Consider the following 17,641-nt stretch of genomic DNA (forward strand, 5'->3'; position numbering starts at 1 on the left):
TTCGACATATTTAGACTTTTCTCCTCCGAAAACATTTTTATCTGAACAAAATAGACTCATGCAGTCATCAAACGTGTGAAATCAAATTTGATGTGACAAATGAAGAACGACAAATCCAATTTGAAGTTATGTTTTCTGAAAAGAGGCTGTCATAAAGTTATATTTGAACATCTTTTTTACTTTGAGATTGTTTTATTATTAGAAATAAATTTATAATAAAGATTGAAATTTGTTATCAGACAAGAAGCGGCGACAGCGACGCGGTGCGTGAGATGCGACAGCGACGTCACTAGTGACTCATACGAAGAGACGCGGCTGGCAGAGTGAGAAACAGAAGCGGGCAGACGAGTTTTCAGGTTTTTTAGTCAACCCGATCCGATTTTTTAAACGGATTCGTTTATTAAACTCGAACCCGTCTCATAGATTATTCTTCGCAGACCTACAAACTTTATTTTCATCACCCATTCCAATCCTCTCCTCTCCCTTCTTTCTCCCAAATCTCCAAATACGTGAGAACCCCTTTCATGGCAGACTCCTCTTCACCCGCCTAACTACCTCCTCCTTCCATCCATGGCAACAACCGACAATGACTGCTCCGATGGCTTCTGCAGCATCCACTGCCCCCAATGGTGTTACTTTCTCTTCTCCCCACATCCCTCCCCCTCCTCCTCCTCCTCCTCGTCCTCCTCCCCCTCAACCAAGCCACCACCTTTCTCATAAACAACAACTGCTCTCATCCCATCTGGCCCGGCTCCATCCCCTACGGCGGCGGCCTCCATCTCCCCCCTTCCCAAAACTGGACCTTTACCACCAACACCACCAGCTCCACCTTCGGCACCATCTGGGCTCGCACCAACTGCACCTTCGATTCCTCCGGCACCGGCACCTGCCTCTCCGGCGATTGCTCCGGCGCTCTCAACTGCACCTCCAACCCATCCTCCCCCGCCACCGTCATCGAATACTCGTTATACCAATGGGGCAACAACGACTTCTACGGCATCACTCTCGTCAACGGATTCAATCTCCCCGTCGCCGTCAACCCGACCGGACCAGCAAACTGTAGCGCGGTAACGTGCACTGACAACTTGACCCCGGAGTGCCCGTCGGAGCTGAAATCCGCCGGAGGATGCAAGAGCGCTTGCGACGTGTTCAAGACTGATGAGTATTGCTGCAATAAGGTGGGAAGCTGTTCTCCGACAAAGTATTCGAGGTTCTTCAAAAGCCTTTGCCCAAATGCTTGCAGCTATCCCATGGATGATCCGACCAGCACCTTCACTTGCACGTCGGGTGGGGATTTTACAGTCACCTTTTGCCCGTAAGAATTCCTGATTTGTATAAATATATGATTGATTATAGCTTGATCGATCGAATATTGGTCTGTGAATTTCTGACAATAAGAAAACGGAATGGTTGTGATGTTTTAATTAATGTGTTCTTCTTATCTGTTTGTAATGTATTTGACTTAAATTTGTATTGGTGAATAATATGATATGTTACGTATTAGTTTGCAGTGAATTCTTTTATTTTATAAGGGATAAGTACTTAAAATGGGTTGCTAAATCCATGCAATTAGGGGGCAAAATTGGGTTATGGGTCAGATTCAAGTTGAACTAGATATTGTCCCATTACTATATATTTGACATGATTCAAATCCGGCCAGAAAATGCAACCCATACTCGACCCGCCGGATTATCGAGTTGACCCAACCCAACATGAAGCCGCATACAACTTGCGAGATTTGGCCGAAGAAGCGCCCGAATGGGATATATCAAAATTTTGAGTGGGTTAAAAGAGAATTTGAATATTATTGATAGTTTTAAGATGCAAATATTTTTTTTTAATAGTTCTTGAATATGAATATTAGGAACAATTATTACGTCATCTGACCGGACGTAGAGCTACGTTCGGCCGCCAATAACATGTCGCCACGTGCTCTTACTCTAAATCGCGCGGCCCGACGACTTGACCCGGAGCGGAACCCTGGAATGCTATGTTCGCGATTTTCTCGGTATTGCTCGGTATTTGCTAGGTATTGCTTTGCAAAAATGAGAAATACCGCTCTGTGAAGACCAATACCATGCAAATACCGAGTTGTACCGAGTTTTTTACAACTCGGTACAACTCAGTATTTGCTCAGGATTTGCCCGGTATTACTAGGTTTTTGCTCGGTATTGCTAGAAAAAACTCGGTACAACTCAGTATTTGCTCGGTATTGCTAGGTATTTGGTCAGTATTGCTAGGTATTTGCTCGGTATTGCTAGGGATTTGCTCGGTATTGCTAGGTATTTGCTCGGTATTGCTAGAAAAAACTAGGTACAACTTGGTATTTGCTCGATATTGCTAGTTATTTGAAATATATCCAAAAGGTGATGAGATTTTGTTCGGCTCGTCAATGATTTAAAAAAACGCACGTGCAAGAACCCAAAAAACAGCGGGTCGGGTCGGCGACTTTTCTTCATGCTACGTGGCGCTAAAATATTGGTGGCCGAACGTAGATTTGCATACGTTCACCGGACCGAATAAAAGTTCGAATATTAGTGGTTATAAATAATTAAATACTGATTATTGAAGAAAATTATGTAAATCATATTTCAATAAAAATTTTGAGACATTTAATTATGCAAAAATAGACATGACTCTCATAATTCTTAAAAATATATTTGCAAAATATTTATGTGATTAAAAATTAATTCAGATAAACTTTGAAATTCTTAAATTTACCTTAAGATAAATATAATAAAAATAATGATTTAATACATGCATATTCTCACCAAAAATTTAAGCCGCCTATCATGGCTAAATTTTGATTTTTTTTTTTTAAATAGAAAATTATGATAATATATTAATTATTTATTTAATCGACAATTATTTCAAATTAAATAATGTTGGAAACATGTACTGATGGAAAAAAGCTTTGCAATTATAATAAAAAAATAGGTTAATTATCGCTCATTTAATAATTAGTTAAGAATTTAAGCAAGGGATAGTACAAATTAGAAATTTTTTAGCAAAAGTAGCTTAGTATCCGTTAGAGACAATGCCTGTAATTATCTATAAATTAATTATAAAATAATTGTGAAAAAATAGCTTACAAAAACTCAAACAAATATCATAATTAAGCTGATATGATGATAGGTAAAGATTTCTAAAAATAATAAAAAATTTAATGAAATAAAAAAATGATTTATTAATTACATCATGTTAATATATAGCTTATTTTGTAATTATTTTATTACAAACTACAAAACTGTTCTTCATATTTTATAAGACATGCGTGATATTATTTTCATCATACAATATATAATTATCTATAATTGTTTTTATTGTTGATTAAAATTTTTTTGTGATTTATTGAGAATGTATTATAATGTAAGAAGACTAATCTTAGATTATAAGTCTATAACCATTTTTAGAAAAATCTAGCAATTTCTTTTTATGTATGTCTTGTGTCATATTTGTCTAAGAAAATTGCATTAGGATGGGTTAAAGTATAAAAAAGAGAAAATTATTCTTATGCAGAAATTATTATAAAATATTGCAAAAAGTATAAAATTAAATGAAAAATAATAAGTACTCTCTTGAAATAAGAAAGATAAATAAACCATTTTAATATTTTAAACAAATTTTATACTAAATGTATTAATTTTTTATATGTTTAAAGTATATTTACTATTAGTATTTTTTTTTAAATAAGCCGACTCACATGCTAACTAAACGATTCAAGTTTGGCTCAAAATTAGATTGTTAGCTCATCAAGATCGACTCACAAGCCACTTATCAAGTCGAGCCCGAGTCAGCCTGACTCAATTACACCCTTAAATTATATCACATGCTGCATAAATTTCAATATAAATTTAATGAGCGATTTGGTTGAATTACTTTATGGTATAAAGTATTTCAAATACAAGAGTTTTATAAATGTTGCAAACTAAAGTATGGTAAAAGTAATGTAAAGTGAACTAATTCATTTTGAGTGAAAATCATTTTCACCACAAGCTTGTTTGACCACTACCTGACGCCGACCACCACATGCCACTACCACCGACCTCCCTCCTCTGTTGGCCACTGCTGGCTGCCACCGCCCACAGCCTCCCAGCCGCCACCGGCCACTGCTGGTCATTTCTAATTAAAACTTTACATTCATTGAAACAACTCTAAAGTATTTATTTTACACTATATATATATATATATTTTTTCAATCAAACAAAGAGCCCTTAAAAGAGGACTGAAACAAAAAATAAAAAATAAAGTAGTCGGTTGAAATAAAGGAACCTATTTCACGCTTTCTTTAACAATTAGAGATCTAACGATTTAATCAACTGATTTGTCAAAGCCCTTTTTCTCGGTCTCAAATAGCAGCGGATGGACGCAAAAGATGACCTTCTTGAAAGTAGATTGATTGACAAAACCCGTTTTATCAGTGGATTTATTAAATTTGAATACGATTCAATATAAACAAACATTTCAAACGGAACTAATTAGACTAATCAATCACTTAAAAAACATTTTATGTTGAATAACTTATGTAAAATATTTTTATTTACAACTCTGGGCCTCTTCTATTTATATTAGATGTTTAATCCACGGAGGCTTAGAGTGTTTGGTGGAGGAGCACAGTTGGGAACCCCCCACTCCAGGTTCGAATCCCCATTATTACGGTCTCACCTCTTCAATGGGGCAAAGAAAGTGGGGGTCTGATGCCGATGGGTGGACTTGCTAGGTTCCGTAGAGAGATTAGTTATGCTGGCAAGCGCTCCCTTTAGAGTGGCAGTGAGAAGTACCCAGTTCCCCAAAAAAAAAGATGTTTAGGGTCTCTTCTGATCATCAGTAGGCCCTAAAATTATTTTAGGGATCATTCTCTATCTCATTAATAAGAGTTTTATAAAGATCACAAGAACTCCGAGAAACTAAGGCTTCGTTTGGTACAGTTTTTTTGTTGCTTTCTAAAACAATTTTCTAGTGCAAAAATTTTTTGAATTAGAAAATTTTATAGTAAAAAGTCATTTTAAAAATCAATGTGAAAGCTGTCACAAACGAAATCTAAGACTTTGTTTGAGATAACTTTCTTACAATACAAAATTTTTAAATTCAAGAAACTTTTGTATTAAAAATTTTCTTTTGAAAATAATTAGAAAGCTGTCCCAAACAAAACCTAAATTTAAATGAAAATTTGTTTGTAACCCAAGGCACTTTTTGGCATTCTAAGTTTAGGACTATGTTGTTCAAAAAAATAATAAAAAATAGGAAGATTTACATACATATCACTTTATTTCATGCTATTTACATATCTAACATCTAAAATATTAATATTACATGTCTACCACCCATAGAACAAATTTAGATGCATGGAATGAAATATTAAAGTTTACGGGATGTTATGATTATGAATGCTAGAAATGAATTACATGAGTGATATATTTAATATTAAAGTTGTATATCGATGGTAGACATGTAATATTAATGTTTTGGGTGTTAGATATGTAAATAGCACGAAATAAAGTGGTATGTGCGTAAATTTCCCTAAAAAATAAAGGCGTTCGAAGGTGATGAGTTGGATTGGAAATTGGAAAAATTTTGCACTATGATACACTATAATTCAAGAAAACTTAAATCAACTATAAAATGAGTGTTCACTTCAACAATTCATTAATACTCATTCTTTTTTTATTATTATTATTCATATTAATTATATACTAATTTCACCTATAAATATAATCCTTTTTGTACAGCTAATAGTAAGCAATAAGATTCAAGTTTTATCCACTATTATTTGTCTCTTATTTTAACTCATAATTACTAAGTTGTGTGCCTATATACATAAAACAGAAATGTAAGAGGAGAGCCTTTTCTATTAAATTTTATTATTTTTTTTTATGTTCCTGCTTTCCTTGAAATAGCAAGCTCTTAACAAGTTTTTTTATCATGTGGCCATCACAGGAACTCTTTGCTGCATGTATGATCATTGAGGGATAATTGATTCAGGACAAAATATATGAGAATAATTTTTTTTTAATGGTGAGATAACATATCTTATTCTATTAACTTTAACATGAACATCACTCTGTGACATATTTTTAATGTTTCTTTTTCATTTAGACTTCGTTTGGGACGACTTTCTTGCTGCTTCTTAAAGCAGCTTTCTATTACAAAAATTTTATTAAAATTTTTGTTACTAGGAAGCTGATTTAAGAAGCAGAAAGAAAGTCGTTCCAAACGAAGCCTAATAGCCCACTAAAAAACTGCTTTAGAAAGCAGTAAAAAAGTGATCCCAAACGAAACCTTACTCTTTATATATCTGCCAATGACTAATAGCCCACTGAAGTTGCCAATTGTCACAGCAGCAGGCACATAGCTGTTCTCGGCAAAAGAAAAGAACAATTAAACATTACTTTTTCTATCAAGAATGATAAATCTGTACAGCACTTTTAAAAAGAAACAGACTGTTGTTCCCAATCCTCACAAGAAGAAATCTATTGCTGCCATATCAGAGAAAAATGTTTTATACACTTGCAAGAATCTTAACAATGGCAGAGCTGAATCAAGCAGTTCCAGCATAAAACACATATAGATTCATTCTCATAGTGGAAATGGTCGAGACTAATGAAATTAAATATATTTGAAGTAACCAAATCATAATGTGTAATTTGAAGGAAGTTTTACCTTTTCAAATGCAGACTCCAATAATTTGCAAACTTCTGATTGTATGATCAAAGTTGTTCTCTAATGCAATCATTAGCATATAAATAAATATCAAACTAAGCTTACTCCAAAATCATCTCATATATTGGTATAGCTTGTTACTCCCCCTGCCAAAGGATGGCCTCTCATGGTTTAATATCCTTCTTCTCTTCTTCTCTCTTCCTCCACCTTCTCCTCCCCATAACCAATGCCTTCACCCTAGAAATCATAAACAATTGTCCCTACACAGTGTGGGCCGCAGCACTCCCTGGCGGGGGCCGCCAGCTCAACCCCAGTCAAAATTGGACCTTCTCTATAGCGAGCAACACAGATAATTGTCGCGTTTGGGGTCGAACCAACTGTGAGTTTAAAGATGGTGGCGTCGGCCGCTGTGAGACTGGTGACTGTGGGGGCAGGCTGGAATGCAGCACCTTGGGCAAGGCGCCGTACACCGGTGCTGGTTTCACACTCAATAACACCGATGGAATGGACTACTACCACCTCTCGCTCACCAAAGGCTTCAACGTGCCCATGAGCCTGAGTCCTGATAACCTATCAAGTAAGTGCAAAGCATTGCAGTGCTCAGCAGATATCATTGGCCAATGCCCAGCACCGTTAAAGGCTCCAGGAGGGTGCAATGACCCGTGTACAGTGTTTAGAAATGAGAAGGAGTGCTGCACAACTGCCGCAAGTTGCAGCAAAACACCCTACAATGAGTTCTTTAAGCACCTCTGCCCCCAGGCTTGGAGTTATCCTAAGGATAACAGCACCATAACCTGCCCGGCTGGGACAAAGTTTAGGGTTACTTTCTGCCCAATATAAACTAGCTACTTGTGTTCATCATGCATGTAAACTAGCCGGAGAGGAATGGGAAAGTTGCATGGTGAAATAAGTATCTGAATAAATATTTAATGAACTTATATCTATTCTTTATCAATAACAAGAGTGCTAGACAAAAAAATTATATTGCACTAGTAGCTAGTGTTTTTTTATGAAAGAGTTGTATTAGCTCCGTACTACCGGAGAATTTAGTAGCTGACTTGAAAGATAGTCCATAAAGTGAACGAAATACTTTGAGAATTGCTTTCTTTAGATTATTAATTACCCTTCAAAAGATTATGGAAGAACGAGATTTTTCTGATATATTGTATAGAAAGAGATCTTGATTGAATCATGGGAGAAAATAGATTTCTTAAGGTTTGGATTTCTCCAAGTATATATGATTACTCTTCTAATAATGATATATAGGCAAGAACATAGGACTAAGATGCTAAGATTATCATTTAATCACTATTTAATACTAACTCAAATGAATGAAATTGTCTTAACAAGTCCAAAAAGGTGTTCATGAAAACTTCTATCCAACAAATTTCATCCAAAGACAACAGCGAAATTAACGGTAGGCTCAAAGTGGTTCAAATTTAGTTAAATTAGGCATAATAATGAACATATGGAAAGGCCTCAGATTAAAATGAACATATGTAACAATATTAAGTACTAGTTTAATCATTTTTTGAAATTATCTTGGATTGATTTTGTGCTGGTAGGATTAAAAATATTAATAATAAATACCTGGCACTTAGAGAATTATTCTATGTACATAATAATTCCCTTGCAGTTGTGACTATATTGTGCATTTAAAGTATATAAGGAGAAGGGAAAAAAAACATTATCATGCTCTTTAACTAGTAGGTGTTCCATTCGTTTACTAATAAATGAAAGCTGAAATGATAGGATACACTGTTAAGGGTTTTTCTTATGCTACCTTACGATGTATGTAAGGCTAGAACTCAAAAGACTTTTTGCAACTTCAAAAGATCCTTACCTACCGGATTAGTTGTCACCCACAACACTGTTGGAGGTTAATGAACCACCTAATTTTGATTCGTTAGGCTTGCAGAATAACATAATCGACAATAACAGTTCTTATTAAATTACATTAACAATAGTTCTTGAATAAGGTTAACCATTTGAGAGGTAACTTGAAGAAGATTTTATTTAAACTGAAACAGAAAAATCCACACTAACAAGCCAAATCAAGTGAAATAATTATTTTATTTCACAAGAATTTAAGCTTTATGGTTAAACAACAATGAATATCATTTAACAAGAAAGAAAGGCAAGTGACACTGAAATTCAAATGAATGATATATAATAGAATCATAAAAGCAATTGTTAGCCTTTTGTTTGGTTAATGACCGTTGGGCATTCAATTAACAAATTTTGATGTGCAGAAACAAAGATGGTATTGCCAGCAATTAATAAATCATGATATTAACATTTGGCCTACAGAGAGAAAGAGAGAGAGAGAGAGAAGGATGGTATCAGCTATTTTTACCAGGGAATTTCTAGGCCATCCCAATCATAGAATTTTCCATTATCACTACCTTTAACATTGTTAATAATGCTTAGGAGCTTTTGTACAGAAAATTCTCTTGTAAATAGCTTACTGGGTGGGACGTTCTTCTGGAATGGCTTTGAAAGATCAGTGTCCACAGTCCCAGGATGCAGTAGAATGCAAATTATTGGATCCTTTCTCCGAGCTAATTCCACAGAAATGGTCTTGGTCACTGAAATACCAACTAAAATTTTAGTTCAAACACTGGAGATGATATACAGTAATTACACCTTAATTCCTCGCAGCCACCCCTCCCCCCAAAACCTCTATTGCTTTATTTCTATTTACTCAAATTGATAACTTTTATTAGAAGTGTGACACAAACTGAATGAAATAAGAACAAACAACATCAATTTTAAATTTGGCAGATCGGGTCTGTAAGCAGCACAAGTAATACAATCTATGTCCCTGAAAACTGTCAATTCCATCAGCAATAATAAATGATAATATCTTTCTATACAGAGAATACCAATTCAACTATCATTTATCATATTTTCTCCCTCCCGCACTACCCCTCAACCATCCATAAACAAATAAAAGCTCGCTCCTTCATCTCTACCTATCCAATTTACCCTCAAGAAATTAAGGCTTTATATGGGGCGGCTTTCTTATTGCTTCATGAAGCAACTTTTTAGTAGAAAATTTATAATTTTTTAACTGAAAAGCAGCTTTAAGAAGCAGTTAGAAAGCCGCCCCAAACGAAGCCTAAATCAGTTAAAATGCCCGCTAAACTTTGTAAGAATATCCATTGAAAAAGCCGGAAGTAATTAGTAAGATTACCTTGCAACTTACAACATAGGTAATGTGAATCCTATCATGGAAAGATTATGAGGTACTACAAAGCCATAGAAAGAGCACAACATACATTGATTCAGAGCTGTTTTTGAAGAACGATAAGAATGCCATCCACCCAATCTATTGTCTCCAATAGAGCCCACTCTAGCACTCAAATTTGCAACCACAGCAAGTTCTCTATCAGTTCCAGATCCACCTCCTGCCCTCAGGAGTGGCCACATATGCTAGAGAGAGCGTCATAAGCGAAAGACATGTGAGATCCTGAATTTGGCTCGATAAGCAGATAGATGAAAGGAAACAAATAGATGAAAGGAAACAAATGAAAATTTACCTTCACTACTAAAACAGGTCCAACAGCATTTATTTCGTATGTAAGCATCAGTGATGACTTCTCCAATTTACTTAATGTTGTTTCTGCACCATAAATTGCAAATAAATACACATAATAAAGATGGGTAAACTACTTGAAAAAAAAAAAATCTAAGGAGAAAATAACAAGATGCTTCCATAGAGAGAATCTCTCCTACACGTGTCTTGTCCAAGTGTTGTAAGCATGGGACTGCGTGTAGCCAAGTGAATGAGCGCAAATGGCAAGCTGCTCAAAGATTCTATCTAGCACTCCACTCTGCTTTTTTTCTCTCTTGGGTTTTGTTTGGGACAACTTTCTCATTTGTTCTTAAAGCAGCTTTCTAGGACAAAAATTAAATTTTTTTACTAAAAAGCTGCACTAAGAAGTAGTAGCCGTCCCAAACGAAGCCTTAACTAATCTGATCCTCTGATAGTGATTCTCTACCTGCGTTCCCTTCCTTGTGGATTTGGCTAATACCACTCATTCTACCGCTTCCTTTGCTGCTCTAATCAGCACGACTCACCTAGACCTGGTTGCTGAGCCTGCTCATGTTAGAGGATGTACTAGCGTTGGTAAGATTGGCTGGTTAAGTTTGTCCAATAGCAATGATAAGGAAAGGCCCTCATTGTGGCTGGTAGTTAAGGGTGTTCAGAAGGTTAGTTTTGAGGGGTCAGGTTTAGCTTTCATGTGCATGGCACTTAGAGGTCCCTGTTGATTGTAAATACTTGTTGTTGTTTGTTGGTGGATTTTGAGATCATTGGTTGGTTTTGTAACATATATACTTTGAAGGTCTGTTTGGAGTAGTTGCAACTATTTGTAAAAATTTGAGGAATGCTCAAGGGAAAAACACATATTTTAAAAGTTTTTGAGAGTATCAAAAATCATTTTTACTATTGAAAAAATTGGACATCAACTTCTTACAATCACCACAACCTAGCATATATGTTTGGAAAAAATTTCTTCTCACTATACAAATTTTTTGAAAACCATTAAGAAATTTGTTATCAAACAGAATTATGACAGCTTTTTGGAAAGAAAAGGGTGAAAACGTTGCTCCAAACAAGAATATGCATAAAACTTTTATGAAGCAAATCCTCAATTTATTTCCAATTGAAAAAGAAAGCGGCTTATCTAAAAACTTAGGTTTCATTTGGGACGGCTTTATTATTGCTTCTTAAAGTAGCTTTCTACAAAAAATACAAATTTTTAACTAGAAATCTGTTTTAAGAAGCAGTAAGAAAGCCGTCCCAAACAAAACCTTAATCAGCAAAAATAAGCTAAATAAAAGCCTAAACAAATGCGCATGCATACACTCAAATACACAGACAAAAATGTATTACTATGTCCGATCAAGCCAAAACTCAACAGAATTGTAAAACACGTATATCCTAGTTAGTTACTCATGAAGTTTAAAAATCCAAGGCGGAAGAAAATTTAAGTACACAAAAACGAAGAAAAGAAATCTCATTTTGCAGAGGAATGCTAGAGGCATCAAAATCTCAAGAAAAGAAACGACTGAAATAAAGGAAAAAATACAACAAAATTGCATCATCCTTTCATTCAAATCTACATCCAAGTAATTAGCATTTAACAGCTAAGAAGGTCAAATCTGTTAAGTACTATGTCCAAGCAAACCAAACAGCATCAACTGAAAGATGAAAAAGCATTCATCCTAGTTAGTTAATAATAAAGTTCAAAAATCTAACGTGGCGGATTATTTAATTACACAACAATGAAGAAAAGGAATGTAATTTAGCAGAAACAATAAAAAGAACAAGTGAAACAAAGGTAAAAAATTTATAAAAAAAACATCTTCCACCCATTCAAATCTACACATCCAAGTAATTATCCTTTGGCAGCTAAGAGGTCAAACCTGGTTGCAGTATTTTAGGTATTGAAAGTACTCCAGAAGTGTTAATCAGTAGGTTTATAGAGCCATAACTTTCTTTTACAGAGGTGGCTGCAGCCTGCAGAAGCAATCATATGTCGCAATTCCAAAATTAGAATATCAATAGAGAAAAATAAGAACATAATTTTTAAAACACATATAAAGTTAATGGAGGCAGATTTTGGAGACAGCTAGGCATAAAACCATACCCATTGTTCTAGAAAGTTGATCCACAATCAACCCAACATCACAATATAGATGCATTATAAAATAAAATTGGCTTGAGATGATGTGGAATGCTACATAATTTTTTTTTTTAAAAGAGAGAGGCAAAAAGATTGAATAATCTATGATATATCAAAGGATGAAGAGTAGAGAGCACTAGGATTATGAGACAACTTAGAAGTGCTCAAATATATCTTATGATGGGCTTTAGTATTTTAGAATATGAGATTTTATGCTTGAGTTGATATTTTATTAGAAATTTGAGATATATTCTTTGATCACAAGATCAGTGAAAGGCTCAAAGGGTGGGGTCTTATGATATATAATCAGCCTTAGAACCTAGACCTAAGATGAATCACTACATAGTAGTGACTCAAGCCTAATCTAACAAAGTGCAAACTCAATGAGATTGGACTTATATCTTTGAATCCAAAAAAGAGTTTCGGAAAGCTCAACACTCTTGAACTTACATTCTCGCCTGGAGTGGAAATACCAGTTAAAACTCCACCTAATCGCTTTAAAATTATAATTTCAATCTTATGCAAATGCAAGATGGGTAGACTATTGTTATTTAAAATTTTTGAAATAAATGGTCGACGTCTATAAAAATTCTTAACTAGCCCTAGATTTATGTAAGGAAATTATGCATCTAGAAATAAATGCAATTAAATTTTAAATTTTATTAATTTGTTTCTAGTGTAATACATGTTAGTTGACTCGCATGCAATAATCATCATGTGAACTTTTAAAAAGGCTTAGAACATAGGTTTTATACTAAAAGAGTAGAACTCCCTTGAGTCAGAATTGCACCCTCATAAGTCGGGTGGTCTACTTCTACCCACAGACAGGGAGGTGCCTAAGAAGAAAATAAGGAACTATATGTTTTATGAGGCCCTAGGCGAATCCTGGCTTACTTTCTAAACTGATTATATTATTAGGTTATCTTAAATATTTTTATTTGGTTATGAGTATAAAAAATTTATTTCATAAAAGCCTATCGAGAAATCCAAGCAAAAGAACATGCAAGGAAAAAAAATTAGAAAAATTACGGTTTCTAAAGCGCAATCAATATAAATAAACATTCACCCAACCACCAATAAAAATAATAAAACAAAATAAAGTAAAGTTCAAAGTTCCTATAGCAAATGTCACTTAATAAAATCCAAGGTCTACAAAAAAATAAAAGTGGTCCATCAATAACAACATGGATTCTAGTCCTATGAATGATGCAAGTCTTTTATAAAAACAATGGGCATTCTGTAGTCTACAATTCTTCTCTCCTAGCTTGATTTTGTACCTCTAGTAAAGCTTCCAAATAAAAAGAATCTTCTAGTGAAGGATATTCTTTCCTTTTGGTTCCTCGATCCTTTTTGGGAGAAAATATCTCATTTCAAGACTTTCGCAACTCTTGTAATAAATTATATTTTAATAGTGAAAAGACTTTATACTCCATACAGGTTAGTAAAGCAATTCATATTCAAATACTCAAATCAAAACATATCATATAATCACCAAAGCTTTTGTTCAGTCATTGAGCACCCTGTTTATTGCCCATATATTTTTATTTAAGAGGATTTAAGCAACTGAAGCACCTGCATAAAATTTAATTAATTTAGCACCATTCATTTTAATAAAAGCCCAAAATAAGCCCAACCCCACCCTCATATGAAATAACATAAAAATTAAAAAATAGAATTAATTGGATTTTGAATATGGACATCCTTGCTTGCAATAAGAGATAGATTTTTAGGATTTTGTTACTAGAGGTGTGGTTGATAGCTAGAGGTAATATTAGGGTTTTTTGTGGAGTGTTAGAAAGGTAGAGAAAGGCAACTAGCATTAGGGTTAGAATTATGGCCAAGGGTGGCAGAAAAGGTGGAAGGATAAGCACAAATAAGAGAGAAATTAAGAATTTCCCAAAGTTCTTGAAAAGATCAAGCAAACCAAGCAATTTCTAATTTGCAACAAGCTAAAATAAGCTATCAATTCTTCATTACGTCCCTCAATATCACATTGGAAACACATTTATATAGTGAAACAAAACAAAAAAGAGAGTAAGGGAACCTCACTATAGCATCACATTGGTTGCAAGAAATTCTTGTGCTTATTGACTAAGATCATGTGCCTATAATTAAGCATACAAGATGAATACAAAATGAAAGACTTAAAGGAGGAATATTCTCACTAAAGAGCATGCCAAAATATTATAAAAACGTATCTCCCTAGTTTTAGTACTTTCCATTTATAACACTTTTCAATACAATAATTTTCCTAAAACACTAGAAAGAATTCTAGCCCACCCCACCATAAACACTAGACGAGAACAGAACTTACGAGAATGTCCCTTTAAAAAGTTAATGAATTCATTATGCAAGTTTACATACAGTACAAGCAAATGAAGGTACTACTCGCTTCTGAAATTTAGTAGTAGATATTTCTTATTTTGAAAGCACTGCACAGAAATGGTGTCAATAGATAAGAAATGTCGCATTACCTCTATGGTACTCTCATCTGTCACATCAAGTGGTAGTACCTTGAGACGATCTCCAAACTTTTCCTTCAATTCAAGAAGGTTGGTTGCTCCCCCAGGATTTCGACAAGTCGCAATAACATGCCCTTTGTTGCTTTTCTCAAGTAGTTGCCTCACCTATCAAACACAATCAACTTAAAAAATCAACTTAAAATTTTTGAAAACTGACGAATTTGTGAATTCCAAAATGGTGGTAATACTTTGATTTTAAAAAGATAAAATATGACATAAGAATCATAACCCATAAGGCACGATCCACAGAGTTTTATTAGTAAGATACCGTGTTCCACACACGTAGCAGAAATTTTGGCCTTAGATACTCATTCACTATAATCATCTATCAATTTCGACGGAAAACAGTACACCGAAGCCCACGCAAATTTGAAAAAAGGAACATAAGAATTCCAATATATCTTTAAAAAAAGTTTATTTTAGAACGAAAAGCTCACGAATTCGAGCCCGATTCCCCTGGATGCGCCCTGAACCATGGAAACCCCGCCCTCCCACTGAGATACGGTGCTGGAGAACCGAGCCTTTGGGGCCGATTTCACCAATGGCAGCGGAGGCCTTAAAGAAACCCTTAACATTTCGCTCAGTTTTCTGCTTCGCGAAAAGAACTGCATTAGATTCATGCTAGGGAAGACGAAGAATTTTGTTCTATCAATCCCCTATCTGCGGCTCGTTACAGGATTAGAAGTATGCTTCGGCAGTGCTGCGTGAGCAATCGGTTTCCTCAAAATCAAGACAGACGTGGCGCCTTGTTGACAACAAGAAGAGAACATAAATTTGGCTGGTAAGTTTGTTAGGGCATCTCCAACTGATCCTCTCTAGTCGAATTGTATACTGCGGTATGTTATCAATTATTTGCTTCATTGTGGAATGCTAAAAGTTGTAGGTCAAAATTTGGTGAGTGAACAGTTTGAGGCATCACACTGTTCACCTACGTCAAATTTTTGTGTCACGGATTTGCCGAAGAAGCGGACGAAAGAGAAGAAAGATGATTGATTACCTTTGCAGAAAGATTAAGAAGCGAGCAAAAGAGGCGGAAAAATGGAGTTCGATTAGATATAAATTACTGCATTTTGGAGTGGAAATGATTTTTTTTTGTTGGAGATGCCCTAAGCCTTCATTCGAACGCCCACAAAAAACACACGTTTTGCAATTATGAACGATGTGACTTCAGCATTGACATCTCACTACGATGTTAATCACTAGAACTAGTAAGATGAGTATATTTATTAAAAATTTTAAAAAGGAGTCAGTACGTCAAAATATTTGGTGCATTCATAATGAGCAAAATGATTTAATACATTCTGAATGTGCAAAACAATTTTATAGCGTTCAGCTTGAGTGAGAGAGAGAGAGAGAGGCCACAAAGTAGAAAGAGAGAGAAAGGGGGGGAGAAAGAGAGGGGGGAGTAGAGAAAGAGGGGGAGAACGATTAAATAAAATTGTTTGAATATTTTATATATTATTTTAATATTTTAAATATCAATCAATATTATTTTAATTATTTTTTAAACAATAAAATTTATGTTATACAAACAACAAAGTTTATCTTCATTCTTCTGAATGCATCAAATATTTTGACGAATTGACACATTTTTAAATTTTTTTAATGAACACGATCCTTTTGTTAATTCTAGTGATTAGCATGCTCCTTCATAAAATAAATCCTTTTTTATGCATAAATGAAGATAAGAAAAAATCTACATGGATGAATTAGAGTTTGGTTGGATATGAATTACTATTTTCTATGACTATTACTGCATTTTGAAGTAAAAAATGAGAACTTCAGTTAGAGATGCCCTAAGCACAGTGCAAGTGGTAAAATTGGCTTTTGGCTATTGATAAATAATCTTATTGATATTCTCTTCTTCAAAAACTATTTTTTGCAGTCATTTAATTGGTACAAAAGTTAGATTTATACTTTAAAAATAATATTCTTTTTCGAAATCATAATTTTTTTTTAAAAAAAAATATTTAGGTCAATTAAGTCAAATTCATACACACATCACATACAATTGAATATATTCAAGTTGGATATATTCGATTGAGATAAAAATTAATTCTTTCAAATGATTGACCCAAGCTTCTAACTTGGCCTATCATAGTTTTAAACAAATTTTGATTATCATTATCAGTTAGTTGGGAGAAATCATTAAAATCAGATAATAATATATTTTTCATAAATCATATTACTCTTTTTTTTTCTAAAACTAAACAAAATGAATAGGAAATTGATAGCACTATGAACTCATAAATATTGTCTTTGGGAGCATGTACTTTGTTGCAGGGTTGAGGGGTTAGCACAAACTTTCCATTAAAATGCTATAGTTTTGTACTGTTTGAGAGGACTTTCTCCAACTAACTTGGTAGGATAGGGTCCCTAAGTTTGTAGGATCTGTAGATCTAATAGATAACTAGTTGAAAACCATCTTTGTAGATAAGCTTTGCCATCAAGTCTCTCTTCTCATAAGAGAACCATTTAGGACCTTAATTCTCCCATCAAATTATCTTTAGCGATCAATTTTGATCATGCACAAAAGTAAGCAAGGGCGGATGGATGGAGATAGAGTAGTGCGGGATGGTTTTTTTGCTGCTTTATAAAATAATTTTTTAGTACAAAAAATTTTAATTCAAGAAATTTTTATACTCAAAAGATGTTTAATAAAGCACCAAGAAAGCTGTCTCAAATGAAACCTCATGTAAGAAAATATATAACTTTTGAGGTATTTTAATTATTATTTTTTAATTTTACTTTGCATTCTTTTGTTTC

General features: G+C 34.3%; 3 protein-coding genes across 3 annotated transcripts; 2 read left to right on the top strand and 1 right to left on the bottom strand.

Annotated features, from left to right (window-relative positions):
* Nucleotides 1-626: 626 nt before the first annotated feature.
* LOC110092819 (protein P21-like) lies at nucleotides 627-1,515 on the top strand. Its single transcript, XM_020817499.2, has one exon. The coding sequence runs from the start codon at nucleotides 627-629 to the stop codon at nucleotides 1,317-1,319; it is 693 nt and encodes a 230-aa protein (XP_020673158.1). The 3' UTR covers nucleotides 1,320-1,515.
* Nucleotides 1,516-6,359: 4,844 nt separating this feature from the next.
* Nucleotides 6,360-7,500, top strand: LOC110092781 (thaumatin-like protein 1). Its single transcript, XM_020817449.2, has one exon. It carries the CDS (start codon nucleotides 6,817-6,819, stop codon nucleotides 7,498-7,500), a length of 684 nt encoding a protein of 227 aa, XP_020673108.1. The 5' UTR covers nucleotides 6,360-6,816.
* Nucleotides 7,501-8,808: 1,308 nt separating this feature from the next.
* LOC110092780 (C-factor) lies at nucleotides 8,809-15,668 on the bottom strand. Its single transcript, XM_020817447.2, has 6 exons — nucleotides 15,313-15,668; nucleotides 14,828-14,980; nucleotides 12,094-12,187; nucleotides 10,203-10,285; nucleotides 9,942-10,095; nucleotides 8,809-9,248 (listed from the first exon to the last, which is right to left on the bottom strand). The coding sequence occupies exons 1-6, from the start codon at nucleotides 15,493-15,495 to the stop codon at nucleotides 9,013-9,015; spliced, it is 903 nt and encodes a 300-aa protein (XP_020673106.1). The 5' UTR covers nucleotides 15,496-15,668; the 3' UTR covers nucleotides 8,809-9,012.
* Nucleotides 15,669-17,641: the final 1,973 nt, after the last annotated feature.

The sequence above is a fragment of the Dendrobium catenatum genome, unplaced genomic scaffold (genome assembly GCF_001605985.2).
Source record: "Dendrobium catenatum unplaced genomic scaffold, ASM160598v2 fragScaff_scaffold_665, whole genome shotgun sequence".
In the NCBI taxonomy this organism is placed as follows: domain Eukaryota; kingdom Viridiplantae; phylum Streptophyta; class Magnoliopsida; order Asparagales; family Orchidaceae; genus Dendrobium; species Dendrobium catenatum.